The 26,898-nt window shown below is 41.7% G+C and overlaps 4 protein-coding genes across 8 annotated transcripts; 3 read left to right on the forward strand and 1 right to left on the reverse strand.

The window, feature by feature from the left end:
- The first annotated feature begins 871 nt into the window (after window positions 1–871).
- zgc:158766 (uncharacterized protein LOC100009641 homolog) lies at window positions 872–17,218 on the forward strand. 3 transcript variants are annotated; one of them, XM_061288664.1, is made up of 24 exons: window positions 872–1,079; window positions 4,040–4,237; window positions 4,828–6,061; window positions 7,974–8,159; window positions 8,234–8,357; window positions 8,617–8,710; window positions 9,273–9,362; window positions 9,452–9,544; window positions 9,616–9,714; window positions 9,779–9,921; window positions 9,996–10,134; window positions 10,340–10,462; window positions 10,656–10,820; window positions 11,005–11,870; window positions 11,944–12,193; window positions 12,337–12,426; window positions 12,747–12,971; window positions 13,549–13,719; window positions 13,787–13,964; window positions 14,036–14,152; window positions 14,931–15,209; window positions 15,380–15,618; window positions 16,259–16,322; window positions 16,916–17,218. In XM_061288664.1, exons 1-23 carry the CDS (start codon window positions 1,029–1,031, stop codon window positions 16,304–16,306), a joined length of 5,202 nt encoding a protein of 1,733 aa, XP_061144648.1. In that variant the 5' UTR covers window positions 872–1,028; the 3' UTR covers window positions 16,307–16,322; window positions 16,916–17,218. The 3 variants fall into 3 exon arrangements, with proteins under 3 accessions (XP_061144648.1, XP_061144647.1, XP_061144650.1); XM_061288663.1 differs by having other exon boundaries at window positions 874–1,079; window positions 9,428–9,544; XM_061288666.1 differs by lacking the exon at window positions 16,259–16,322 and having other exon boundaries at window positions 875–1,079; window positions 9,428–9,544.
- A 267-nt stretch (window positions 17,219–17,485) lies between these two features.
- Window positions 17,486–19,267, reverse strand: si:ch211-269k10.4 (uncharacterized protein LOC100150242 homolog). Of its 2 annotated transcripts, none has more exons than XM_061288918.1 (6): window positions 19,126–19,267; window positions 18,734–18,909; window positions 18,015–18,134; window positions 17,876–17,932; window positions 17,699–17,803; window positions 17,486–17,626 (listed from the first exon to the last, which is right to left on the reverse strand). In XM_061288918.1, exons 2-6 carry the CDS (start codon window positions 18,896–18,898, stop codon window positions 17,522–17,524), a joined length of 552 nt encoding a protein of 183 aa, XP_061144902.1. In that variant the 5' UTR covers window positions 18,899–18,909; window positions 19,126–19,267; the 3' UTR covers window positions 17,486–17,521. The 2 variants fall into 2 exon arrangements, with proteins under 2 accessions (XP_061144902.1, XP_061144903.1); XM_061288919.1 differs by having other exon boundaries at window positions 19,005–19,131.
- A 31-nt stretch (window positions 19,268–19,298) lies between these two features.
- Window positions 19,299–20,448, forward strand: LOC133160835 (uncharacterized). 2 transcript variants are annotated; one of them, XM_061288907.1, is made up of 6 exons: window positions 19,299–19,457; window positions 19,570–19,668; window positions 19,760–19,816; window positions 19,904–20,017; window positions 20,095–20,211; window positions 20,288–20,448. In XM_061288907.1, exons 1-6 carry the CDS (start codon window positions 19,299–19,301, stop codon window positions 20,354–20,356), a joined length of 615 nt encoding a protein of 204 aa, XP_061144891.1. In that variant the 3' UTR covers window positions 20,357–20,448. The 2 variants fall into 2 exon arrangements, with proteins under 2 accessions (XP_061144891.1, XP_061144890.1); XM_061288906.1 differs by having other exon boundaries at window positions 19,760–20,017.
- Window positions 20,449–20,709: 261 nt separating this feature from the next.
- ptdss1a (phosphatidylserine synthase 1a) lies at window positions 20,710–26,494 on the forward strand. The gene is made up of 13 exons (XM_061288808.1): window positions 20,710–21,085; window positions 21,442–21,533; window positions 21,844–21,888; window positions 21,974–22,098; window positions 22,187–22,345; window positions 22,418–22,569; window positions 22,971–23,112; window positions 23,827–23,939; window positions 24,023–24,088; window positions 24,302–24,401; window positions 24,572–24,640; window positions 24,853–24,916; window positions 24,995–26,494. The coding sequence occupies exons 1-13, from the start codon at window positions 20,901–20,903 to the stop codon at window positions 25,081–25,083; spliced, it is 1,401 nt and encodes a 466-aa protein (XP_061144792.1). The 5' UTR covers window positions 20,710–20,900; the 3' UTR covers window positions 25,084–26,494.
- The last annotated feature ends 404 nt before the right edge of the window (window positions 26,495–26,898 follow it).

The following is a 26,898-nucleotide window of genomic DNA, read 5'->3' on the forward strand; positions in this document are numbered from 1 at the left end:
GGGTGGGGGGGCGACTTATACTCAGGAGTGACTTATATACATTTGTTTGTTTTTTTCACTTTTTTGGGCATTTTATGTCTGGTGCGATTTATACTCCGGTGCGACTTATAGTCCGAAGATTACGGTACCCATCTTCACTACCTTCTTTGTCTAAGCAACATGCCATAATGTGATTTTTTTTTTTTTGACACAAACGATTCCTTACTGAGTTTGTGTACAGTAAAGTATTTGTACGAGGTTGTTTTGTGCCGAGCACAGCAATTTTCACACTAATAGAGCAGATTGGATATCAGATATGAATTGAAATGCAAAATTAATTTTGTCAACTTGTGAGCCTTGCGACAATGACACATGCTCAAACAAATGCTTTCACCTTTCACCCCACTTTGTGTCTAATTTATCTTCCGACACCTTTCCTGCTTTAAAGATGTCATATTCATCTCCCTCAACACAAGTACGCCCCTCTTCAACCGTTGGGTTTTCCCCTGAGCAAATTTACGGGGAATGCAATTGTCGTGAGTGACCTGAACCACCAATCCTGTGCTGATGTCTTCCTTTCTTTCCGCCTCCCTTTTGAAAAGCAGCAGAATAAGCTGAAACCTTAGTCCATTTGTATTGCCGGGACAAAAGAGGGCCCATTGTGACCAGGAGGGGTGTGGGGAGCTGCTTGGGGGTCACTGGGCCAGAGAGGACTTAGTCAGAGTCCGACCCCTGTCGGGTGAAGCGTTCTGGACTGGTTTTGTAGACCAGGACCTGGTAGAGTCTCCGTATATGTGTTAAGAATGACGCGTTGCGGCGGCGTGCCTTTATCCAGCTGGACGAGGATTTGAACAGGGATGGGAGGGGTGAGCGGGTGAGTGACAGGGACTCCAATGCACTGCCTCTCTCACGCCCCAGCAGGAGTTTATTCAACTCCAGCTGCCACAAAGCACAAGAGCTGGAAATGGACGCAGTGAGAGGGCACAACAGGGTTGATCAGATTGCAGCGCTCGGATCATTTCACGTGGGATTTTGATGCCGTCGGCAAAATGCACCCCAGAGCCAAGTCGAGGAGTTGTGACAACTACCTGTGTATTAAGGTACGGACTTGTCACTTTTTGACTCGTTGTTATTGTGTTGACAATGTCGCTTTTTTGTATTTGCATTAAACAATGAAGGCAACAATGTGGTTGCTGATGTTGCATATTGGAGCCGTCCAATGAAAAGCGGGCTTCCGCCACATTTGTCTGTTTTCAATTGGAAATGGAAAAACATTCCATTATTAGATTTGGCTCTTTTTTTGCTTTTGAGGGGGAATTTGCTTGTGGGCTGAGCTACTGTAAAATACTCTGGGTTGTTGTTAATGCACAAATAAAAGAAAACAAGATTTGAAGTGCAGGCTGCACTATCACTATCGGGGTCATTGAAGTACACTCCTTTGTATCCTTCTTGATAAGCAACTTTCCTTTATCAACTCCCAACTTGTTTTGGTATGCACCCGCTCTATATTTACCCTGCACAGGAATCAACATTTTTTTATTTTTCTTGATTGCTTTTGGCTCTGTCGTTACTTCCGCGATTTAACAGAATCACTTGTAGTTGCCCGATCTAAAAAATGCGCAGCGACATCCTCAAGTGCGTGTTAAGGAATGTAGGGAAGAAGTTAAAAGAGGTCAACTTGGGTTTGTCGAGAACAATATCCTGCAGCAAGTGTTGTTTACGTCCCGTCGGACAAAGACATCAATCGGCAGACGACATCAATCAAGTCTTTCGAGACTTTTTTTTTTTAAAAACATCTACGAGGGAACTAGCCGCAGTTTTGCTTCCCATGAGCTCTCCATCAGTTCCAATTAAAAACTTTGAGCGTTTATCAGGTCTTTAATATGACCTATGGCCTTTTGGCATCATCCTGCTGCCTGTGAAGCTCTTGGTTAGCTCGAAGCTCTCCCGTTACACTCCCTTGGTGGTTTCATGCTTCACTGGACGCCTGGTAGGCAGCCTTTTGTGCCTGTGACCTACTAAATGAGTCTGTGAGCACCTCTTGATCACTCTCGCTCCACCTTTCACTCTGATTCATCCTTTGTGTGTGTGCTTATTTATAAAATTCTCTTCATGGCTTCCCGGTTTCAAAACGATTTGTTGCTTCGGGCTTCTTTTTACGCATCTCGCTAACAGCTGTTTTGCTGAGGGTGTAGACAAAGTATCCCACCTGGATCCAGAGACCACCAATTGAGTTTCTCCATCATATCGGCAGCCATTTTCTATGGAGAGCTGGAATCACGAAAGGGTGGGACTTCCCGTTTTGGTTTGTACAGTATGTCACGGGCGAGGGTCTAAAGCGGGACAACTTATGCATTCCTCTGTGCTCAGCTGAGCGCTCTCATTCTGCCGAGACATGCCGCAATATTAGGGACACTTGCATGAGATGAATCAAGGCGAAACTGTTCATAAATGTGAAATATACTGAGGTAGTGTCACTATTTTCCTGCAAATTATTGATACAGTAATAGTATTTCATAAGAGCGATGCTCGATACTTTTCAGACCGATACTGAGTTCTCGATACTTGAGTAGTGACCGATACCAAGCACCGATACCATTGGTACTTTTGAGATGTAAAATGTTTCCAAAAAAACAATGACATATTTTTTAAAAGACTTTTATACCCCAATAAAGCAATGAAATAATGTTATTTCTTTTTTTTCATTTCTAGTTCCGTAAAACGGCCACAGTAGGACGGACAATATTGGTATCGATCAACGTCGCAAGTACCGATACCGTAATTTTTTTTTTTTTTTGCATTTTTAGTTCCATAACACGTCCACAATATTGATATCGGTCAACACCGCAAGAACCGATACCGTAAAATAAGATTCCGATACCGATACTCGCAAATCCCTTATTTTATTTAATAAAAACTGACGTCATTCGTTTGTGCAGGTGTGCCTATGCATTATCCAGGTGATGGCTACAGTAGATCTTTAAGATGAATCTTCAACATGTGCTAGCTTGAAAATCTCACGTCCCTACTTGTACTTCTTTCCTTCCTTGGGAACCTAAAGAGGAAATTTAGTGACCCGTCTTCACAGGCTTTCCTCCCATTGTTTGCATTCTCCTCATAAAACACCACGTTGTTCTTCTTCTGCCGGGTGACGAAGGCCTCGAGACATTTGCGTCCCCGCTAAGTGCTGTCTGACTACTAATGGAAGTGGGCGCTTTTGTTTCTGGAGACCAACACCGTCCCGCACACACCACTTAGGAAGGGCGATGATCACAATGAAGGCCTTGTAGCCAAGTGGTGGCATGTGTAACCAACGCGGTCAACTGTACTCAATCTTCTCCAATAAACAGCCACAAAGAGCCGATTCGTTCAAAAGGGTGAAACACGGCGCTAGCTTGACTTTTGCTAGCTTTGTCATGCAAATACCCAAATGTTGGGCTGCCAAACGGTGGGACTTTCCCCCGTCTATCTGCAGCGGTTATCATTCGAGGGCAGATGTCTCGTCCAACTATTGTGTTCCGTTCGGGAAGGACAGATAGCACAAGGATGTTTGGCCTTGACTCCCCTCGTGTGAACGCGACCAACATGCCAGATTCGTCTCTCAGTGTTCCACGTCTGGCTCTTAAATTTACTAATCTGTCAGATCACGTATGGGTCACTCGGCAGTAGGCGGACTTTCCAGTTGTGCTGTTTATGTCCACTGTCAGTGACATCACTCGGTCCAGGTGTTTCCCTTGGAACCGATGGAAAGACCATCGCTGGTTCCGGTTTCCTATCGTTGATACAATTTCCGGGATCATGTTCAGTCTGAAAATAAGCAGATTTATCTGCAGTTGTAATCATGGTCATTCACGTCGAGTAGTTGAAGGCTCGCTGAAGCGGTCATATCTACAAAAGTTGGGTTCAGCTTGTCACATGATGTTCTACCATCACTTATCTGTCTTGTGTGTAGGCGGTATGGGAATATTTGTGTGACCGTCTCCTCCACATAAATAATCCTAAAAAAAAAGAAAGTGAACTGTGCTCTAGAGCTGATGGATCATTTCTGCTTTCCTCACAGGACGCTGAATCTTTGGACAGTTGTATCCAAAGCACCTTGTCGGCCTTGTACCGACCTTTCAACGCCACCGCCGCCACCGTCCTGTGGCAGCTTTTCAGCGTGGTGGAAAGACAGTACCGCGGAGACGGTCTCCGCTGCTTCATCGATTTCTTGCTTCCCGCCAAGAGGATTCTTCACATCATCCAACGAGAAACTTGCGTGAGTGGTTCCATTTTTGAAACTCGATATTGTTTAATGCAGCCTTTGTGGGTTCCTGCTTGTACGACCGAAACAAACTTTATTCGTTTTTTGATTACAAAATGACGTTTGCTGTGGTAGTTTCTGGCCTCCGAAAACGACCTGGAAAGTTTTTGTATTTTGGGCCACTTGAGAGGATCCTCTCGCAAAGGCTTTTCTGCACAACCAAGATTTTTGTTCTTGTTGTTTGGAAACCAGGCCTGATCAGACAAGTTCATCACTGGCAGTGAGTCATCATTTGCGTAGTTAAAGTTAAATTATATGTTGTAACAATGCTGACGATTTTTCAGACACACATAAGGGAATTTTTTTCTTCTTGTTTTTTTTTTATTTAATTTTATTCCATTTATTTATTATATTTTTTAATTATTATTATTTATTTTGCCGACATGGAGGCACTCGGCATCAACCACGAGATGGCCATGGACCGTTCCCGGTGGAAGAAGGCCATATCGAGAACCCAGTCCAACCCAGCGGCGCCTGGAAAGCGGACTTTAAACCGATGATGATGATGATGATGAACTGTATCTTTCTTTTTTTCTTTTTTTCAGTTAAGGTTCCGCGGACTGCTGCTCTACAATGAAGGCTGGCCTCTGTGCATTCACGACAAAGTGGTCCTGCAGTTGTCGCCCTTGCACAAAGTCAGACTAAAGCAAGGAGACTTCTACCTCCAAATTGTCCCGTTAGGCCGCAAGGCCGCCAAGCTCGCGATAAAATGCTTGTCGGCCAGCGGGCAAGCTATCGCGGAGATCCCCGTGGCGGAGAGCATGTACGGCAGCATCTTCACCGCTGAGTTCCTCCAGAATGTAACGCTCGAACGGAACCTGCACCCGCTCCAGAACTGTCTGCTCACAACCGGCAAATCCGTGTACAGGACCCCGTGGAAGAACGTGGTCAACCCTCTGTTTGTCAGCAGCACGGCGGAAGCCATCATGCAAGCGCAGTGCAGCAGGGTGGGCTTCCGCGGACAACTCAGCGCCTGCAGCACGAGCGGATCCACGGGAACCCTGGACAGCCATCGCAGCTCCCGAGAGTCCCTCCATTCTCAAGGAGCCGACTCCACTTTTTCGGAACCGACCTCGCCGAGCAGAAACCGCACGGAGACCGGCGGCGATAGCCATAGCATGACTCGAGAAGACATAACAACTCCCATTATTAAGATCACCCCCACCGAAGAGCGTGGGACGGAACACAGAGGGGAAGACAGCGGTGGGAGAGAAAGAGGACCAACATCTAAGATGCTCTCGTTCAGCACAGACCTCAGCAATCCCAGCCCTCGTAGACGTCAGCCGAGAGACTCGGTGGCTTTTGAAAGCAGAAGACTTTTCAGGAAATCCTACATGGAAGCCCTGCAGAACCCCATGAGCCTCGGCTCCAGCACTGAGTCCATCCTGGAAGAAAGTCCGGAGCACGGGAGCCTCAGGGAAGGTTCCGTCACACCGGGCAGCAGCCCGGATACTCGCGCTTCTTCTCGAGAACATTTAGCCCGCAGGTTGGGGAGTCGGGCTTGGCTCAGTGGGGACGATTCCAGGCCCAGCACACCTTTGCATTATTTACAGAAGGGACTACGGAGTGCGGAAAGACGGGCCGAACGCCGTTCAAAGTCGTTGGAGAGGACTAACAAAGCTGGCCAGGGTAAAGCTCACCGGGAGAGGTCTTCTTCCGGCGGCTCGGCGAGCATCTCCACCAAAAAGCTGATGAATGGATATGTGCTTCGCTTTGGGAAGTTGGAAGTGGAGGCCTCGCTTCCTGGTTGCGAAAAGAGGAGCAGTAAAGAAGTAGCGGGTATGTGCCACTCTTCATGATTGACAATATGAAATCTTGATAGTAGTTGATTTGAATCCAAATCTATATATGATCGTCATCATTTCCCAAATAACACACCTGCAGGGGTGTGAAAACAAAGTTTGAGGCTGGAGAACAGAACAGGCTAACGTGGGCAGGTTTTGTAACGATAGCCCGCAGCAAGACTCGCTACAACAGCTCATCAAGGGTGAGACAGCTCACAACATTAATGCCGTCACTGTTGACAGATTGCTTTTCAGAGGTGACTTGCTGTGTTCTTTGGCACCTTTGGGTGGGGGCGGGGGTGGGGCTGCAGGCTTGGACCTACCCTGCAAAGTGAAGTCACAGCTCGGTGTTGTGTTTTGCAGCGAGTGTGTTTTGTTTTGTGTTGTTTCGTGCAAGGTAACTGAGGTAACAGATAACGCGGGGTGACGTCTGCAGTGCTTTTTTTTTTTGTTCTGCAGAACTTATTTTTCATGGGTTGGAATATGAACTTAGCTTTTGAGAAAAAAAAGTGTATGGTTTTTGGCGATAATTGTGATAAAAGCAACATTATTATTATTATTATTATTATTATTATTATTATTATTATTATTATTATTATTATTATTATTATTATTATTATTATTATAAGCAGCTTGTTGATCAAATAATCTGAATAATCTATGATTCTTTTTTTAATTGGTTTATTATTTTGATCTTTTTTCATTTAAAATTCCCCAAATTTGACTGACTCAACAGTAGATATTGTCTAATTTTTTAGTCCTCCATGAAAGTGTGACTGATTATCTTGGTATCTTTTTTTTTTTTTATCAAAATAAAACATTCGGTCCTACTTTGGAATATCGGATCAGCCCAACAGCATATCAGAAAAATCACAATACAGTAGAAGTAATCAAATATCACATCCCCATTGCATTCCCAAGATGATCTCAGAGGGGATTGCATTTCGGCTGTTGCAACAATCATTTCATAGACAACAAAAGATTTTGTAAACCAAGCAGAAGAACCTCAATGTCCCACAATGAGGCGGCCTGTCGGTACAACACAAATGAAAAAAAGTTCTGTGAAAGATTCAACCAACCACACATTTCCTTTATAACCAAGTTCCCATCCCCACTGACCGCTACAAATTTAGCTTCGACAGTGCGACGTGTCTAGCGTTGGACACAAAAAGCAGATTTTTCACAATACTCCAGAGGCTTTACTCGACGTTTGTCACTTCCTGTGAAAACAAAGCAATTTAGGAAACGTGGGGAAAACACAAGCCCGCTCACACAGTGGCACAGGAAATGCACGGACTATTTGAAGACAATAGAGGCTGTGCCGGCTGCTTTTTACTCCCACACAAGTGAGCGGGACTAGAAAAAGAGGCCACAAACACAACAGTGTCACACACGCCACTGTTGTTTGTTTTCAAAATCCCATCGAGACTTTAATATGACTCTGCTTTCTTAGGATGAGTATCGCTATCCTTATATTACAGCAATGGATCTGCAAAAAGGAGGGCTGCGTCACTGTGGGAGTAATCACAGTTGATATTATTCATGGCCATGGTTTCTAGTTTCCTATTCGTTTTCGGAATGAGTCACGCAAGCTATAATAGCGGCAAATGTTCTTGTATTGTCCTCGAGTGTAATTTAAGATGAGTGCTAATTGATATACACAATGAATGCTATTCGGATGCAATTTCACATAGCCGCAAATTAAGTGTGGAAATTTTGTTAGCCTGAGTTGTACTTCTGAACGGGCCCCGGGGAGCAAAGTTCTGACTTGTCTAATAACGGCAGAATTACCCACGCACATCTGGTTTGCGGTATGAGTCAGTGTCAGTTACTATGATTCTAACACACCGAGGTGAAAGGAAGCTTCACTCTTTTTATTAAATTTTGTTTGATTATTATTATTACAGGGCAGCAGGAGGACAGCGGCGATGACAGGAAGTCGAGACTTGCAGAGGACGAGTCCAACAGCCCCAAAAGAGCCAATGGGTTGGGGTCATGGTCAAGCTCCTCCAATGATAGTAACTTGTCCCTCCCTAAACGGATGTCAGAGGTCAATCAGGAACTGCTGGCATCCGGTGCTGTTATTTTGCCAGGTAAGGAGGAGCCCAAAAAGTAGTTGGCTTTTCAAAGTTTTCTTTTCTACCCTTGCTGGTGTTTTGTTTTTCAGGAAGCAGAGATCGTGGTGGGAGGGCGGTATTGCAGGTGTGCACCAGAGCTCAGGTGTGGGCAGGCGAAAGTTGCTCGGTGCACGACCTCAGCAGCTTAATGGTCTACCTCCACTCCACACTGCGGTATGTTGACAGTCACCGGTTGTTTTCATTCTTTAGTCAGCCCAGAGCTCAAAGTCAAAACTTGTACAAAACAAAAGAACAGTATTTAAACCTGTTGCCGATTTCCCTCACGGCACATAAATATTTTATTAAATATATAAAATAAAAAATATATAATATATAATTTTTAAATATAATAATTTAGTTTTTTTTCATTTTTCCTTCTTTTTATCTTTTTTTTTTTGTCCAAATGACTGGATTGTGCTTGTTGGGGTTGTAGGAAAGAAAAACGTGATGAAGGTCTGACAGTTGTGATAGACAGCAGAAGGCAACCGCCTGTTCCAGCTCTCTTGTCATCACTGTCTGAATTTCAGGTGAGCACAGACACCCGAGTGTGCACTGACCTGCTTTCCAAGACCCCGTAAATATTTACAGGCCTCACGTGTTGAAGCAAAGCCAATTATCTTTGTCTCTTTTTCGCATTCTTTTACATTATTCCCCTAATGCTCGACGTTTCAGAAAAAGAGGCACACCTCAAAGTTGTAATGACTGCACTTCTTCTGAGAAAAGGCTAGCCTCAGGGCTAACGTGTGCTTACACGTCTGTTTTGAAGCGGAGTGAGTGCTTTCAGAAGACTCGCAAGAGCCATATGATTATGTTTCGAGTCGGGCCTACTGATACCGAGATGCTCAGACATTGTAAAAAAAGATTTAATAGCATCTGTCTACATATGTAAAACATTTCTCCAGTAAATACTATTTCCCTATTTAATTTAATTTAATTTAATTTAATTTAATTTAATTTAATTTAATTTAATTTAATTTAATTTAATTTAATTTAATTTAATTTAATTTCATTTCATTTCATTTCATTTCATTTCATTTCATTTCATTTCATTTCATTTCATTTTATTTTATTTTATGCATGTTTCTTCAGACACTGGTACCAAATGCACTTTACTCGGTTCTTTTCCTGGCGGACAAGGAGGCAGCAACCAAACCTGAAAGAGACATTGTAAACATCCAGGTGAGTCAATAAAGTTATTATCACGTGTGCACCCAGCGACGTATTTGTGTTTTTCCTCGCCGCAGACTGAAACATTGTCATCGTTGAAGGCCCTGCTGAAGCACGTTGAAGCAAATCAGCTCACGCGTGACCTTGAGGGAACCTTTCAATACGACCACAACCACTGGATGTTCTTCAGACAGGTGATGGGACGAACACTGTGGCTCTCTATATTTGTCAAGCCATATTAATTTTTTTTTTTAAACCCATACAGAAAATCGAGCCATTTGCCAGTAGCTGCAGCGAAGCCATCGCTTCCCTCCAGGAGTCCATCACCACGTTAAGTGACAGTGGCAACCTCAAGACATCTCAGGTTGGACCTGGATTCATTAATTACCCCAAAATGGATATCAGATCAATATGTTGGTTTTGTTTAGGAGGTGTCTCAGATGATGGAGCAGCAGAAGCATCTGATGAAGTGCGTGCTGAATGACAGCCATCTAAATAGGTTACGTCTGGAAGGGGGCACCATCCTCGCACGCATCAGGAAGGAAGAGGCCTGTGATAACGAAAGTTACAGGTACTTCTGCACTTCCTGTTAATGCAGAAAAAGAAAAAAATGACCGTGTCGTGAATATTTTGGCTTGTCTTCAGGGATGCTGTCGATATGTTGAGTGCGCTGTACAACCAAGTGGACGAAGAGGTCCATGAGCTTGTCATTCTGTCCAATAAGTCACAGAAGGACTTGGAAAGTCTCCTGGAGGTGCGCAGGTTTGAGGAACAGACACAACAGGTGAGCCCTTACTATTTCATTTCATTTCATTTTATTTTATTTTATTTTATTTTATTTTATTTTATTTTATTTTATTTTATTTTATTTTATTTTATTTTATTTTATTTTATTTTATTTTATTTTATTTTATTTTATTTTATTTTATTTTATTTTATTTTATTTTATTTTATTTTATTTTATTTTATTTTATTTTATTTTATTTTAGGTCAAACTGTGGTTCGATGTGGAGGGAGATAAACATCTCACACCTTTAGGATCACTCTCTTTGACTGTCAACAACATAAAAGACATGAAGGAGAGCTTGGACCAATTTCTAAAAGAGTCAGTGGTAAATATCTCGACGAGTACAGAAATGATACCAATACACCGGAGCCAGCTGTGTTCATACCCACAACGGCGCAAACGCCCATGGCTATCTGCGAAAATCAAACGCTGGATCTGACAATAAGACAACCTTTGCCAATGTCATGTGATTTCTCAAGAAGTGTAACGCAATCTGTTGTCCTTGTTCTGGTTGCCAGCACCAGCAGAGGCATGCCCTGAAGATGGTGAAAGACTCTCCGCAGTCTCTTCCTGGTTCCGTTTCCTCGGAATTCAAGCAACATCTTGCCTCCATCCTGAGCAGAGTGGAGAAGAGGAAGACACACCTGGACGTACTGGGAAACCTTTATGAATTTTATGACTCTGTAAGTGCGCCAAAAAAGTTAGAGAGCATCTTTTTTTTGTTTTTTTTTGGGTAGAATTAATCTAAACTAATTCAGTCTGACTTTGAATTTGGCTTAATAAAAAAAAAAAAAAAATAAAGAAATAATAAAAATAGAGATATTTATAAGTAAATAAAGAAATAACATGTCTTTGAATCATCCATAGGTAAACCAATGGCAGGAGCACTGCCAGGACTACGTCAGTCACCTCAACACTTCAGGTGAAGCTCTTTCACCCACCGTGGTCCCGACCCTGCGGGATTACTGCGCCGAGGCCTGCAAGTTCTCCATGGACAACTTCAGCCCACTCAATGATATGGTGCTCTCCCTGGAGTGTCCTCAGCAAGTCCAGCAGTGGAACGTGGTGTGGCGAAAATGTCAGCAGACCAAGCAGCAACTGGAAGACACATTAGCCCGAGCCACGAGAGCATCTTCAGACTCCATTTCCTCGGAATTTACGGATGTTTTCAAGCCCGCGGAGATCCAAATTGGTGTAGCGGACAATAGCGGGGGAGGACGTCAATGCGAAGGTTCTTCTTGTTCCAGCAGGACCGTTACGCCACTCGCTGTGGAGAACTCCAAACCGCATTCCGATGAGCCTTTCTCCAAAAGCCCCTCGGGTTCCATCTCGTCCTCCTCACGCTTCACTTTCCCGCCCGACATCAAAATGAGCCCGTCGATGTTTGACGACACAGACAGCGACTGTACCATCGACTCCTCTATCTCGTGCCACTCGGAGCCCATCTTCTCCGCGGCTTCCCGCCTCCGCAAGTCACCCATGAAGAAGATCATGAAGAAGACCATGAGCTACGAGCTGACGCCGAGGGACGGCGGACATTCGGACTCCAGCCACGTGCATGGTTACACGGGGGTGTACATCAAAGGTTTGGAGGTTGCCAATAACGTATCTGCAGAGAAGATGCTCCAGAGACCCGATGTCACGAGTCCAGCGTTAGGACGAAGTCGCAGCATGTCGACGCCCTCCAGAATCCATATCAGGCACAATGAAGGAGATGGCAAGAAACAGAGCAGGTTAGAAAAACTTTTATTGTTCATCTAAAAAAATTTGGAATTTGACTTTCAATGTTTTTATTTCGGTTCCCAGTAAAATGCAGCACATCATGGACGAGATGATCTCCACCGAGAGAGAGTACGTTCGTTCTCTCAGCTACGTGATTGAGCATTATTTCCCCGAGATGGAGCGTCTGGATCTGCCCCAGGACCTGCGCGGCAAACGCAGCATCATTTTCGGCAACGTGGAGAAGCTGTGGGACTTTCACAGCCAGTACTTCCTTAAAGATCTAGAAGCTCGCGCCCACTCCCCGCTGTCCATCAGCAGCTGCTTTCTCCGACATGTGAGTGTCAAACAGTCCAGCCTTGCAGTTAAACAGTTAATAACACACAGCTCGTAATTTTAATCACTTCCACGGTGTGTAGGAGCTCATGCTGACACGCCGGTTTACTTTCCGGAGTGTTCTAACTTGTTAATTGTGTGCAGGAGGATCAGTTTGGAATGTATGCCCTGTACAGCAAGAATAAACCCCGCTCCGACTCCCTGCTCAGCAGCCATGGGAACGAATTCTTTAAGGTGCGTCCGGAAACTCTGGTAACATTCTTCGCTGGGTAAAAAAAGGTCAGCACTGATCCATAATGGTGCCGACGTATAAGGTGTGTTGTTGAAAGAAAAAAAACAAAAATGTATTTAAGAGAGTGCAAAATGCGTCTCCGGTCGGTACTTCTCAGTAAATTGACAATTAAAGAAAAAAATATTTAAAAATATATATATAGCAGTAAATTGACAATTAAAGATAAAATAAATAAGTAAATAAATAAATACAGAAAAAAAATGAACAGATAAAACATGGCAGTAAAATATATACACATCCTAACGGTCCTCTCGCATCCCAGAATAAACAGCTGGATCTGGGGGACAAGATGGACTTGGCATCCTACCTGCTGAAGCCCATCCAGAGGATGAGTAAATATGCCCTGCTGCTGAAGGACCTCATCAAGGAGTGCGGCCAGTCACAAGCGCAAGAGCTGAGTGACCTTCGCACCGCCGAGGAGATGGTCAAGTTCCAGCTTCGCCATGGTAACGACCTGCTGGCCATGGACGCCATTCGGGGATGTGACGTAAGCAGATAGTCCATTATTGATGCTACTTTCGTTAGCTTGTCTATAGTCTTTTGCATTGTGTGTTAGCGTGAAGCTAGCCATAAACGCCATTCGTGGCTGTGATGTAAACAGTAAGTCCATTAATGCTACTTTCGTTAGCTCGTCTATTGTGTTTTGCATTGTGCGTTAGCATGAAGCTAGTGGATTTATTGAAGGGTTCGTGGTTGGAATGAATAATAAATCCAAAACATTTTAATAATCTATTAATCTATGTATTATTTTGTAAATTCATCAATGTTACTGTTGATGAAAATTTGAGGATTTGGACTTTTTAAAATGATTTAAAAATATCTAAATGATTAATCGCTTTTCAAAAATCACGATTGATTAATTTAAAAATGATTAGTTGCCCATTAATCGTTCCACTGCTACTTGAGACAAAAGAACAAAAATATCCTGAGAAAAGCTTGAAATTCTTAAATCATGTCCCAATACTCTTTGCTGTGGTGTGTTTTGATGTCATCTTTTTTTGTATACAGTAGTGAGCTTCCATTGTTGTGTGTGACGCATGTGACCCGAGATGTTTCCTGTCTAGGTGAACCTAAAGGAACAAGGTCAACTTCGCTGCCAAGATGAGTTCATCGTCTGGTGCGGACGAAGGAAGTACCTCCGCCACGTCTTCTTGTTTGAAGACCTCATCCTCTTCAGCAAGACCAAAAAGATAGAAGGAGGATATGACATTTACATCTACAAACAATCCTACAAAGTAGGCGTTTTATTTTTAGTAACAGCCGGGCTTTCAGAAACTGAGTATTTTTTTTTTTTTTTTATAGACAGCAGAGATTGGTATGACTGAAAATGTTGGCGATAGCGGCCTGCGCTTTGAGATTTGGTTCCGCCGAAGGAAATCCCAAGACACGTTTATCCTACAAGCAAGCTCTGTGGAGATCAAGGCGGTGTGGACTTCCATCATAGGGAAGATCCTGTGGAGGCAGGCGTTACGAAACAGGGGTGAGCGTTTCTTCATCAAGCGTTTTCATTGATTGTTGAGTATTTTGTTTGAGGGCTGTCTTGTCTCGCAGAGTTGCGGATTCAGGAGATGGTCTCAATGGGCATTGGGAGCAAGCCTTTCATGGACATTAAGCCCAGTGATGCAGCCATCAATGACAGAGCCATCGACTATATCATGAAGGGGTCTGGTGAGACTTACTTGCCTTTTAATCAATTGTTTTTTCAAGGTCTTCTTCCTATGTATTTTTTCTTACAAACTCAAGAAAAAAAATTAACAATACAATTTATTAAATTGAATTAAATATGTCCCTTTTTGATTATTTTAATTGGGACTTTTCAAATTAATTTAAAAAACGAAATAAATAAATAAATAAATAGATAGATAGATAGATAGATAGATAGATAGATAGATAGATAGATAGATAGATAGATAGATAGATAGATAGATAGATAGATAGATAGATAGATAGATAGATAGATAGATAGATAGATAGATAGATAGATAGATAGATAGATAGATAGATAGATAGATAGATAGATAGATAGATAGATAGATAGATAGATAGATAGATAGATAGATAGATAGATAGATAGATAGATAGATAGATAGATAGATAGATAGATAGATAGATAGATAGATAGATAGATAGATAGATAGATAGATAGATAGATAGATAGATAGATAGATAGATAGATAGATAGATAGATAGATAGATAGATAGATAGATAGATAGATAGATAGATAGATAGATAGATAGATAGATAGATAGATAGATAGATAGATAGATAGATAGATAGATAGATAGATAGATAGATAGATAGATAGATAGATAGATAGATAGATAGATAAATATTTGTTGTGTGAGCATATTATTACATTAACCCAAGCAACCTTTAACACAGCTGTTCTCGCCTCTTGCAGAGAGCAGAACATCACACTTTTTTTTGTCTTCATGTTGCCAACAGAATGTAGGACAAGGGCCTCCATAGCGGTACCCTCGTACGAATACTCGGCTTCCATCAAGAGACCCCACTCCACCATCTCCAACAGCAGCACGTCGTCCTCGGGCAGCCAATCGTCATCCTCCTTGCTGGGCTCGCTCAACCTCCACCTGTACTCTTCGCCCTCGCACCTTCACGCTCATCCTTACCCGCTGGCCAGCATTCCCTCCTTCACCCAGTGGCCTTACGACTGCATCGAGGAAGACGAGCTGGAGCACGACTCCGGGAGCCAGCCCTCCATGCGTGAGTTGGGACGCCCGCTTTCATTTTATTTCAAAATCATCACATCATTTTAGCTGACTAAATAAAACAAAATAAGATGAGCAAACCGGAAACATTTTTCAGATTTCCTTCACCGCACAAAAGATGACTCATACTATTTGCCATAATGAAGAAATGCTTTTGTGTGTCAGTCACGGAAAGTTCCGAGACGTCGTCCCAGTGCACTTCCAATGACAGCATGAGCGGCCTGAGCACCCTCACCTTACCCGGGCCCCCCGACGGGCTCCTGGACTCGTACAACAACAACAACAACAATGAGGACTCCTCCTCTTTCCTGTGCTCCTCCGTGGGGCCTTCCTCCGTGCAGGCCTCCTCCCTCTTCTCCAAAAGTGAAGACCTCCAACCGCAGAACAACAAATTCATCACAGCAGTGAGTCTTTGCTCTGCGTCCTTGTTTTAAACTTTTTTCCCCCCAAGTATCACCTAAAATATTTAAGTGCCAACTTCATGACCAACATGTAACGTAGCAAGCTTGAATATTTTATCTGGTAATTCTTCCACGGCCCACTAGAGGGAGCCAGAGCAGCACTCGTGGAATTCATGCTACACTTTGAGGAATCACTGTTTGATATTAACGTGCTCATCTTTGACTTCAACTCATTTTCCATTAGTTATGGATGCATTTAAATAAATGATTATGACTCCTTTAATGTGCTTCTTGTTCTAAGTAGGAAACTACAACTCATTTTGTGTTGCATATTTTGTAGTTCTCATTTTTGTCTGATTGTTGTTGCTTTTTTACAAATAAGGACAATAGAGTTGGAAGTAAAAAATAAATATTGAACAAAAATTTAAAATCATTACATTCATTATACTACATTTAGAGCGTGTTCGGCGTCCATTTTGAGTTGCCAAATACGCCCCCATGCCTTATAAAGTCTCTCAAATTAGAACGGAAGTATGAGCAATAAAGAATAAATTTTATCGAGGTGTCTTAAGGACAAGCGGTAGGTAATAACTCCGTTTAAAAACGCCCCATTTTGCCGCTTTTTTTTTTTTTTTTTTGCCAGAGCCAGTCTTCTCATATAGTAGCCGTAGGCCTGTCGACAGTGGTGTGACTTAACGCTTAGCTCAGTAAGTATTCGGCGTCACCATTGTGGTCGTGTTAACAGCCTGTTCGACAAACCGTGACGACGAAACATGGCCTTGTTACTAATACAGTACGTGTGAAAATCATGCATGGTCGTGTGGCTTTGAAAGCTTTGCTCCTATTGGGTGTTTCCCTTGCCTGCCATTTCTCAACTCCGATGATGTCATTTTGGAATGATTCTATATGTAAACACACGCATGCTCTCCTTTTTGAAGGTACAGGTATAAGTCTACACACCCCGGTTCAAATGTCAGGTTCTCATAAGAATCATGATAAACCATTTTTTCAACATAAATGTGAGCCATAACCTGTATCAAAAGTGAATTTTACAGGTTAAAGGTCACATTATAAGTTTTGAAATGATTTATCTTGATTTTTTTGTTAGATCACAACACTGCATTTAAACAAAGGTGTGTAGACTTTTTATATCTACTATAGTATTTTCTTTTGCAAACTATAATTTGATTGTCTTTGGATTTGTGAATGTGAATGTGATGTGTGCACCCTAAAAAAAAGTAGGTCAGTGTCATTATTTCTGTTAGATGCTAAAAACATTTCTTTCCTTTTTTTTTTGCAGCTGTGAAGTCCCGACAAAGAGCAAAATTCCAACAAAGATGTGATTTCGAGTTTGATCCAAATGAATTGGAGAAAAAAAAAGACATTACCGTGATGGTACTCATATGGTTTGTAACATTTCCTGAACAGTAAGCATCTCTGTTTATATTGTAGATGGTTTTCTTTTTTTGTCGTTGTTATTGTTGTGTAATTTACAAATAGCTGGCAGACCAATGCAGAAAAAAAACAGGTTATTCCTTTTGTTTGCTGTCCAGCATTTTGAGACTTGTACAGATGATTAAAAAAAAGTTTGTATGAAAAAAAATTGTTATTTACTGCATTTAGTTGAGTCTTGCATGCAAATAGTGTGTAATATTGTCAGACACTAAGAGAGCATTATGACAACCGCATTTTGCAGTGTTGTGGGGGTGGAGGTGTCTTTTTCCATTAAAGGCACACATTGACCACATTTTTTTCAGCGGGGTGGATGGCCTTAAGTTTGAGATGAAAAAAATTCAAATAGTTGTTTAACCACATTTTTATGAAGAGGGGGGGGGGAGTGCCCTGAAGTTTGAGATAGAAAAAAAAGAAATGATGCGCTAAGAAGTCTTCAAAATTTAAATAGTTATTAGCAAATTGGTTTATTTTTGCCACTTTTCACTTTGGAGATCCACACGCAGAGAATTATACTGACCAGAAGCTGCAATCCCAAAATGCAAAGTTCCACCGCCATCTACAAAGACATTTTAAATTGGTAATTTATAAAAAAAATCTTTTTTTTTTCCCCCTCCATAATTATTCTCACCATCAAATCAAGTTTTCTGTGATTCCATTGTGTCAGGTCAGCAATTATTAAACCAAGGCCGGGTAATGCAAAAATGACACAAACGCTGTTGATGATGAGGGACACCTGAAAAAAAAAAACATGGCCATTATTTCAAATAAATATTAATGAGCATGTCATGTAAGAAGGCTTACTTACACTTAGCAATACTGGATATCTTTCCAACATGCAGGAAACAATTCCTGCAAAAATGAACTGAAAGGCAGGAGAATTTCAAATGATTGTGAAAATAAATAAATAAAATAAAATAATACAATCAAATAAATAGACTTCTTACAAGCATTCCGGTCATGTGAGAAACTCTGAAGAGCGTGGCGAGCGACTCGTTTATACTCAAGCCTACGGCCAGTGTAAGACCAATTCCAACACTGGGCACTCCGCTAACAACCTGCAGGAACTGCAATGATTGATCCATAATCAATTTGTGAGAAATATTGAATATGTGAAATAGTGTGGTAGCATGAAATAAATAGGATATAAAATGATCCGCACAGTTAAATAATAAAACTCAAATAATACATTCAATTAATTTGCTTATTCATCACATGAATATTTTTCTAAAAGAAAAAATTGCATGCCCTTATTTTTGTTGCAATAAAAAAACTAGTTCAGTCTACAATGCATGCAGATTTTTTCTTTCTTTTTTTACCATTTACAAGGAAGACCACAAGAACCCAAGTTTCCTGTTGCTGACTTTCGAACAGGCTGGACATCCTTTAACTGAATACCGCAAAACTTCGACCTGCAGTATTGTCGACTGTACAAAACATTCACTCAGATTCCTTAAGGAGGTTTTAAAATATATATAATAAATGCTGTCCTCCAATTAATCACTGTCATTAAGCCACATTTCAAATAAATACATCATTTATAAAAAAAAAAAAGCTATTTTGAAACAGAATTAAAGATTTTTAAAAACAAACAAAAAATCGTATCCAAAAATCTTCATAATTAATTAAAATTAAAATGAACCAAAAGCATGCTTCTCGGCCTTACCCCCAACATCTCCATTCTATTCCGGAGCAAGTCATGCAAAGTCCAAATCTCATCCACTTCGAATTTTGTGGCTTGGTACCGTACCATCCTCGGCGATTTCTCAACATCTTCGCACAGGCCTTGCTCAATTTCTTGGATTTCCATTTTCTCATGTGAACAAGCCATACTGCACTCACCTGCAAGTACGTCATCAAAATATACAATTATGTACACATAAAATAATTATTTTCATGTATTTTGTAATAAGGTTTAGTTCGGGTTTTGTCACCACCTGTTCCGTGTTTGAACCAATCAGTTCCTTCTAGAAATTGTTCCAAAACTCTTTTTTTGCAGTGGGTTGCAAAATGTTAGATAAACAAGTTGTTAAAGTTTGCAGGCGGGTTGTCACTTACCATCTCAGACTGTGCTTGACTCTTCAACAAACGCCTTTTTCGAAGCACAAGTCGTGACAAAGAGGTCACACTTGTCACTTCCTCACTTGGCTGCTGATCATCATCATTTCTTTGCTAAACATCACTTCGAGCGGATCAACGGTAAAATCTCGGCCCGTGATCTTTGAAGAACAATGAGGAAGACGTTTGTGAGTGACGACTCCATGATCATCAATATTTACATCAGGAAAAATAGCGAAGGACGGGGCCACGTTATGCCCCGAGAATTTAAGTGTGTGTTCCGAGACTCTTTTAAGGTTTTTGCTTACAATGGATTCCCAAAACCTCTTGGGGTGAGTGGAAAAAAAAATCATCACTTTTCTGACCAATTATGAGAAATTGGATAAGCACAGTTGTAAATGGATGCTGACTGTTTTTTTTTTTTTCTTTTTCTTAAATATCTAGGCAGCACAATGTCTTGCTGGAGTGATGTTTTTCAGTCTTGGTCTGATATATCGTCCCATGCTACATGCTGACATTTTTATCATTTTACCAAGCATTTCGGTACTTTGAGTCTAATTGAATTTTGATTTACATTTGAAATTACTTCTGCGCTAATTTGTGATCCTTCTACTTTATGTTTTATCAATGGTAGTTTGTGCTTTGTGGGATGTTGACCTATGCGGCGGGAAGTGTTCCCAACATGCGTGTGGTAAGGGGAAAATGTTGCTTTGGATGGCTGAGATGTTTTTTTTTCTCAGAGTTTGTGGATTTGAGTATTTTTTATTGCACTTGCCAGACCAAGGTGTCATTCTGTCTGAACGTCATCAGCTTTCTGGAGTCCGCTGTGTTACTTTGTCTCTGTTTGCTCGACCTCGCCTTGAATTGGAGGGATGTCGAGCACGAGTCCAAGGTGAGTTCAGCATTTGAATTTTTTTTTTTACTTATGCCGGGAGCTCAAAATGAGATTCATCTCTTTCTTTCCCACAGCTGCAAATGGGAATCGGGGTGACAGCTTCTGTCCTGCTTTTGGTGGAAAGCTTAATTGCCTTATTTCTGATCTACTGGGAGAGTAAAGCAGTGTGCAGGCAATATTTCAATTCGCTGGTGAGTTGCATTCTCTCTGATTTATTTCATCTCTAAACTTATTAAACTAATGTGGAGCATTTTCCCCCCCTTGCAGCCCATTATTCAGCTGAGACAGGAGGAGGACAAACATGATTCAACAAAACAACCCGACAAGATCAACTGACTGCTTTTTAGTCATTATTAGCACATCGAATTTGCTTCCCTAGCAGCACCTCAGAAGTTTACATTATGCAATAAAATGTAGTTTTAACAGCACCAATCGCCCATCCTTTGATTTTGTTTATCCTGCAAAACAATAAACAACCACTAGAGGGCAACAAACACAAAGAAACAGCAAGTCGGAAATAAAATGGAATGTTTTCAGTGAAACTCCATTTGACATTCTAATATTATTTTTGTAGCACATCATGATTATTACATGGGTTAAATAATTCATAATGTTTTTTGTGAATTACTTATAGAGGTCACGTTCAAAACGGCAAATGAGCTCTTCCGCTTCTCGGGGACACTCCCAGTTACGTTCACGCCAATCAAAACTCATCAGTCATCACCAAGCTTCTGTTTTCATTTGACTCCTTACTTTCTTCACACTCTGCTTGTTACAGTGGAAATGTGTGTTTATTCCTCCCATTGCGTTCGCTTTTGTGTTGCGGGCTAGCCAGTAGCTAACCCCCGGTGCTGTTTGGGTGAGGGGGGGAAGCTCTCCTATGGCGTCAATGTACAGCCGAGGGTCGCGTACCCTAAGCAAGGATGACGTGAACTACAGGATGCATTTCCGAATGATAAACGAACAGCAGGTGGAGGACATAACCATAGAGTTCTTCTACCGGCCGCACACCATCACGCTGCTAACGTGCACGGTGCTCTGTCTGACGTACTTCGCCTTCGTGAGGTAAGCTGGGAAGAGGTTAGCTTAAGGAGCTAGCAGGTGGCTAGCCGTAGCTGTGATGCTCTGACAGAGTCAAGGAGCCTGATGACGCTTTATTTTGTCTCAAATTAAATCAATGAAACATGCGCCATATTCCATGACGGTGCTTTTAGATTAGCTTTTGAATAGTTGATGAAACCATGCCGTGTGAGTACTGTGCCTCCATTAGCAAAATACGTACACACAGTATTCCCCCCGCTACATCGCGAATGATTTTAGACTTACAATATACCTTCTCCACGAAAACAACAAAATAAATCCACAGAAACATTGTGTGCTTACTGCAGGTTGAACTTTTGTTTTTATTGTTTTTGTTACAGAGATGATGGAAATCATGACAGTAATGTTTGGGTTGGTTTGATTCTGGTGATCTCTTTCTTCCTTGTTATCAGCGTTTTGGCATTTCCCAATGGTGAGTTTCCATATGAAAAAAAATGTTTTATTCAGTGTTAAAACATCTGTTGTTCCCAGGGATGGTTGAAGTTACATCTTCTTACCATCATCCATCTAAGCTCCACATGTGGAGAAAAAAAAATATTTCTAGCTATTTCCAGCATTTGAAGTTGGTAGAAACCAAATGCTGGCGCGGTTAAATGAATAAAGGTTCCTGACCAATTAAGTGAAACTGGATAATTTCCCAATGGCATGTCTAATGATCTTGAAGAACTGTGGTTGGAATCAACTTTAGATAACTGTATATTCACATTATTCCTTCTCTACAGGTCCATTCACTCGACCTCATCCAGCGATATGGAGAATAGTCTTTGGTGAGTACTGATTGATGGAATACTGAAAGCCTTTTTTTTTTTTCTGGACAAACAGCCTCTGTTATCTGATCGTTTGTTGTTCAAGGTCTGAGTGTGCTGTACTTCCTCTTCCTGGTTTTCATCATCTTCCTGAACTGGCAGCAGGTTAAACAGTTAATGTACTGGCTTGATCCGAACCTGCGCTACGCCAAGAGGGAGGCAGATGTAATGGTGAGATCCACCTTCACTGGAATGGCTGATTAAATTCCACTGAAGGTGTGACCATTTGCTGAGGGTGTGTGCGCTGCCGTGTGTTTAGGAGTACGCAGTCAACTGCCATGTCATCACCTGGGAGAGAATTCTCAGCCATTTTGACATCTTTGCGTTCAGCCATTTTTGGGGTTGGGGCATGAAGGCCCTCCTGATCCGAAGCTACGGCCTCTGCTGGACCATCAGTATTACCTGGGAGCTCACCGAGGTACCGCATGTCGTCATATTCTACACGGGGTGTTACATCTGCGAGGTTGAATCTCACGTGTGGTTCCTTCAGCTCTTCTTCATGCATCTGCTGCCTAACTTTGCCGAGTGCTGGTGGGACCAGGTGATTCTGGACATCCTCTTGTGTAACGGCGGGGGCATCTGGCTGGGCATGACGGTGTGCCGCTTTCTGGAGATGAGAACGTACCACTGGGCCAGTATTAAGTATGTTCTGGGAAGTTGAAAATGAAAAAAAAAAATGTTCCATGACTATCTTCCTAGCTTATAACACTCTCGAATCATCTTTGCCTATTAAAATGAATGGAAATGCCATTGACCTGATCCAGCCCAAAAATAAATTTATAAATATTTTTACAAATTATAGTCCACATATAGTAGTGACACATTTAAATTGATTCGCCCCATTTTTTGCTTCAGTTCAATACACATTGTGCTGGCTCCTCCTGTTCTGTTCTTGACCACACGGGGGCAGTGTAGTTCATAGAATGAGTCAAAACTCCCCAGTAAGGCGTAATTAGAGTTGTTCTGTTGCCCCCAATGTTAATTACTCATTGTTCATTGCAATTGTTGTGTGCACACTAAAGTTGAACTGCTTCTCCCAACAGGGACATTCACACCACCACGGGCAAGATCAAGCGAGCAGTTTTACAGTTCACGCCAGCCAGCTGGACCTATGTGCGCTGGCTGGATCCAAAGTCTTCCCTGCAGCGAGTGATGGGCGTCTATCTCTTCATGATCATCTGGCAGGTGGGTCCTTCCCGTCATCTGGACGCTGGCTAGTCGAGGATCAGCCGGTGTAGTAAATCCGCGGCTTATCTAATTGCTGCCTGGATGAACTCGAAAAGCCATCTCGCTCGGATCTATTTAACACACGGGCGTCCTGCTGTCTGCGCATTAACACTTAATCCCATAAAGAGGGCGGATTACTCAGATGCAATTAAGGAGGGTGCCATTTTTCAGTGCCACGCTGCCTTTGTCTTTGGCGTTTTTCCTCTGCCATGGCAACACGCTGAGGGTTCGCTTTTATTTTGCACACTAATGGAACACTCTCATCATGCACTTGGCCCAGCCTCTCTGGAGGCGCCACACAGTAATGACCAATCTTGAAGAATGGATCAGCATGAGGACTGTGGAGCCGGTCCACTTTCAAAGGCTCCGAGCCAAATGAGGGAAGAACACTGCAGTGGGCCTTGACTCTCATTATGTTTGCGTGGGAGTGCGAGAAGCTAGCTAGCTAGCTCAGCTCGGTTCTGTAACATTCAGCCATCGGAATAAAAGTGGGTTGTTGCAGATATATGATGTTGTCTTATTTCTTGTAAAGAAATCCAAATAATTTCCTGCCACACACCAATTATAAATAATGACAGAATAATTAATTGTGAAATGATGACTCGGCATTGAATTTGCGACGGCTTCGGGGCGTGGCGTTATTTTAACAATCTTTTATTGTCTGCCTTCCAGCTGACGGAGCTAAACACGTTTTTCCTCAAGCACATATTCGTCTTTCCGGCAAGCCACGCCCTCAGCTGGTGTCGGATCCTGTTCGTCGGCATCATCACCGCGCCAACCGTCAGGTGAAACGCTCGCGTGTCTTTAGCGCCAAAACATTTACGTCTTTCGTTCTTCTCGCTCTAACTTGACGTTTTGTTTGCTTCAGGCAGTATTACGCGTATCTCACAGACACCCAGTGTAAGAGAGTTGGAACTCAGTGTTGGGTGTTTGGGTAAGTCTGCCACAAAGGTCTTTTCATTGATGTGAATAAATGTCCAATTTTTTTTTTCACCGTGTTGAATTGATTGAGTGAGAATTGTAAACATAGCCGGAAGGCTTGTTTACTCATATTACTAACCCACAAATCATTCTGGCATGTGAAGCAACACAATGTGTTAAAAGCCTTGTTGTCTGATTTTTGTTTTGTTCTTTTCACCTTGCCCAGGGCTATAGCCTTCCTCGAGGCGCTGGCGTGTATCAAATTCGGACAGGAGCTGTTTTCCAAAACCCAGATCCTCTACGTGATCCTCTGGCTGCTGTGTTTGGTAAGATCAGCATTTTTTTTTTTGGTGTTGATAGTAAACGAGCGCAATCTGCTGCTGACAGTATTGGCTTTCCAAGAAACCGTTCCCATATTAATACCATATGGGTAGATAATATTGATAGGTTGTGACACGTTACATATATGACATATCCCATATTGAACTGTTTTTAGGCCTTCATTACGTTCCTGTGTTTGTTTGGGATGGTGTCGTGCGCAGAAAACTATGGCCCAAGAGGAAAGGTATGCTTTACTTTGCTTTGTTGGTCTGGAGAAGTAAAAAGACATAAATGTACGTTTATATAAAAGTGACATCATTTTGTGGGTCAGGCCCATTTAAGTATTGAGTCGAGGGGCCCTGAAAAAGTGAAAAAATATACTGATACTATCTTCTGGTTTGCTAAGTTAGCATTTGACATTTTGCTAAATGTCCACTTGTGTGTTACCTTCCGCAGAGATCGTCCGAATGCGAGGACGCCAATTTTGAGTTTTCTGACGATGCACCGGAAGATCTTAAAGGTAATTTTTTTTTTTTACTATTCAAGGGAGGATAGCAACAAAGTTTGTATTGATGATGAGGGCTTTTGTGTATTTCAGGAGAGATTGAAGTGGCAGGCCCAAAAAGTAGACTGAGAAAAAAGAAATCAGCGAAGCTCAACTCCGTTAATGGCGTGGAGAACCAGTAGGAAGCACGAGAAGCGGTTCCTGAACTCACTCGAAAGAGCTTCTAACGGGGGCATTAAGGTATCGGATGATTCGAGGAGGCCCCGCCCCTCCTCCCTCCTGGAGAGACCACTGGTCCAGTGCAGTGTTGTCAGAGCGTCACACCCATAATGAACGGGCTGCGTTCATAAAAGGTGTGTGCATGTGTGTGTGTGTGTCTACGTACACGTTTTGTGCGCGTGAAAAGGAGATATGATAATAAATAACTGCCAACTTTTAGATTTAACTGCATGCCTTGTGTAGCTAAACATTTACAGACCGTAACTGCCATTTATGACTACTCCAGACATTTCACTATTTAAAGCCGCCATGTAGGATTTGCTCATTATCATTTGAGCCTCTGTGATTTATCTTTTTTTTTTTTTATTAATAATAATAAAAACGCGTTTTCCGTTTTGTTGGTTTTACAAATGTTTCGCCGAGTACGTTGATGACCTGAACTTGAATGTGGGCGGGGCCAAACATTTTTTGACCTGGAACAGAACAAAGCACACATTTAACGCACTTTGCAGAAAGTTTGCGCTGAAGAACTGCACATGTCGAATGTTTGAGTATCTTGGGGTTTATTATTAGTGTTTTTAACGCCTTGTTTATGAATGGCTGCTATTTTTCTTTTTTTTCTTTTTTTTACCATGATGGTACGAAGGACAGATAATGAAATAGTTCAACCAGGATTGCTGATGATCTTGTTACACATGCATGGTTGCAATGTTACACACCACATGAAAGCCACACAGCATGATGGCGGCATTCTTTACTCCACCGTCATCGTCATTTTTAAATTCACCTTTTGTGCCTGTCTTAATGTTCCTTTTGTTTCAATTCTTTCGGTGTGTAATCAAACTAATAAAGGGGCTTTGCTAATTTGCTAATTTAAGATTTATTTGCATTTCCTGCCATGGGCATCCGCTCATGTGACCTGTTTGCCAAATTTTGCTTGCTCGTGTTTAGCATTTTTCATGTCAAGTTCACTTTATTTTAGTCTTGCTGTTTTGTCAAAGTATACAAGCACATTTGTCTTGATATTTGTACATCAATGTTGGTGGTATGAATACTGCAGTTGTGATGGCGCTTTGACACTTATTGCATTTGTACTCTGATGCCTGTACTTACATTATTTTTTTTTTTAAATACTTACATTTTAGGAATGATGTGATATTCAAGTGATGATGCACCTCTAATGAAATATTCCTGACAAATCTGATTTTTGAGACCAGCGGCTGGCTTGGGACAAAGGTTTCTGTCTATGGTACGCAATTTTTCCTGGATTTATATGTAATTTGCCTAAATGCTAACATCATGAGAAATTACTTGTGCCGTTCTAACATCACTGTGAAATACTGAACCCCATTAAAATGTTTTACATGTTAAAAACTCACTCTTTAATTCCAGCTTTAGTAACTGGCCGAAATCCATTTTTATTGCCACCAGTCTTCACTATGCCATATATTTTATAGAAAGTAGTATAACTAAATTGTGTGTCCATCATTATTTTAAAAAAGATGTTTACATTAAAAAAAAAATCGTAATTGTTAATATTGCCAGAGTAAAATAATCTGAAGGAAAAAAAAAAATTGTCCCGGTAGTGTGCATGTTTTGGGAATTTGGGAGGAAGCAGGACTACCCAAAAAGAAAAGAAACCCGCAAGCACTGGAAAAACTCCACACAGGAAAGCCGCAGCTGGGATTTGAACTCTGAACTTCAGAATTGTGAGCTTGACATGCCAACCACTAGTCCACTATGCAAAAAATAAAAAACTTCATAATATATAAATGTCA

Source organism: Syngnathus typhle, linkage group LG10 (assembly GCF_033458585.1).
Source record: "Syngnathus typhle isolate RoL2023-S1 ecotype Sweden linkage group LG10, RoL_Styp_1.0, whole genome shotgun sequence".
NCBI classification, from domain to species: domain Eukaryota; kingdom Metazoa; phylum Chordata; class Actinopteri; order Syngnathiformes; family Syngnathidae; genus Syngnathus; species Syngnathus typhle.

Bases quoted from the DNA above. Each gene is read 5' to 3' on its own strand.
- zgc:158766 (XM_061288663.1), top strand. From the start codon at position 1,029: ATGCACCCCAGAGCCAAGTCGAGGAGTTGTGACAACTACCTGTGTATT. The intron at 9,545-9,615 runs GTGATGGGACGA...AAACCCATACAG, and splicing joins ACTGGATGTTCTTCAGACAG to AAAATCGAGCCATTTGCCAG. The intron at 10,135-10,339 runs GTGAGCCCTTAC...ATTTTATTTTAG, and splicing joins TTGAGGAACAGACACAACAG to GTCAAACTGTGGTTCGATGT.
- si:ch211-269k10.4 (XM_061288918.1), bottom strand. From the start codon at position 18,898: ATGGCTTGTTCACATGAGAAAATGGAAATCCAAGAAATTGAGCAAGGC. The intron at 17,804-17,875 runs GTAAGTAAGCCT...TTTTTTTTTCAG, and splicing joins GATATCCAGTATTGCTAAGT to GTGTCCCTCATCATCAACAG. The intron at 17,627-17,698 runs GTGAGAATAATT...ATGTCTTTGTAG, and splicing joins ACAGAAAACTTGATTTGATG to ATGGCGGTGGAACTTTGCAT.
- LOC133160835 (XM_061288906.1), top strand. From the start codon at position 19,299: ATGAGGAAGACGTTTGTGAGTGACGACTCCATGATCATCAATATTTAC. The intron at 19,458-19,569 runs GTGAGTGGAAAA...TTAAATATCTAG, and splicing joins GATTCCCAAAACCTCTTGGG to GCAGCACAATGTCTTGCTGG. The intron at 19,669-19,759 runs GTACTTTGAGTC...TATCAATGGTAG, and splicing joins TCATTTTACCAAGCATTTCG to TTTGTGCTTTGTGGGATGTT.
- ptdss1a (XM_061288808.1), top strand. From the start codon at position 20,901: ATGGCGTCAATGTACAGCCGAGGGTCGCGTACCCTAAGCAAGGATGAC. The intron at 22,346-22,417 runs GTACCGCATGTC...TGGTTCCTTCAG, and splicing joins TTACCTGGGAGCTCACCGAG to CTCTTCTTCATGCATCTGCT. The intron at 24,089-24,301 runs GTAAGTCTGCCA...CACCTTGCCCAG, and splicing joins ACTCAGTGTTGGGTGTTTGG to GGCTATAGCCTTCCTCGAGG.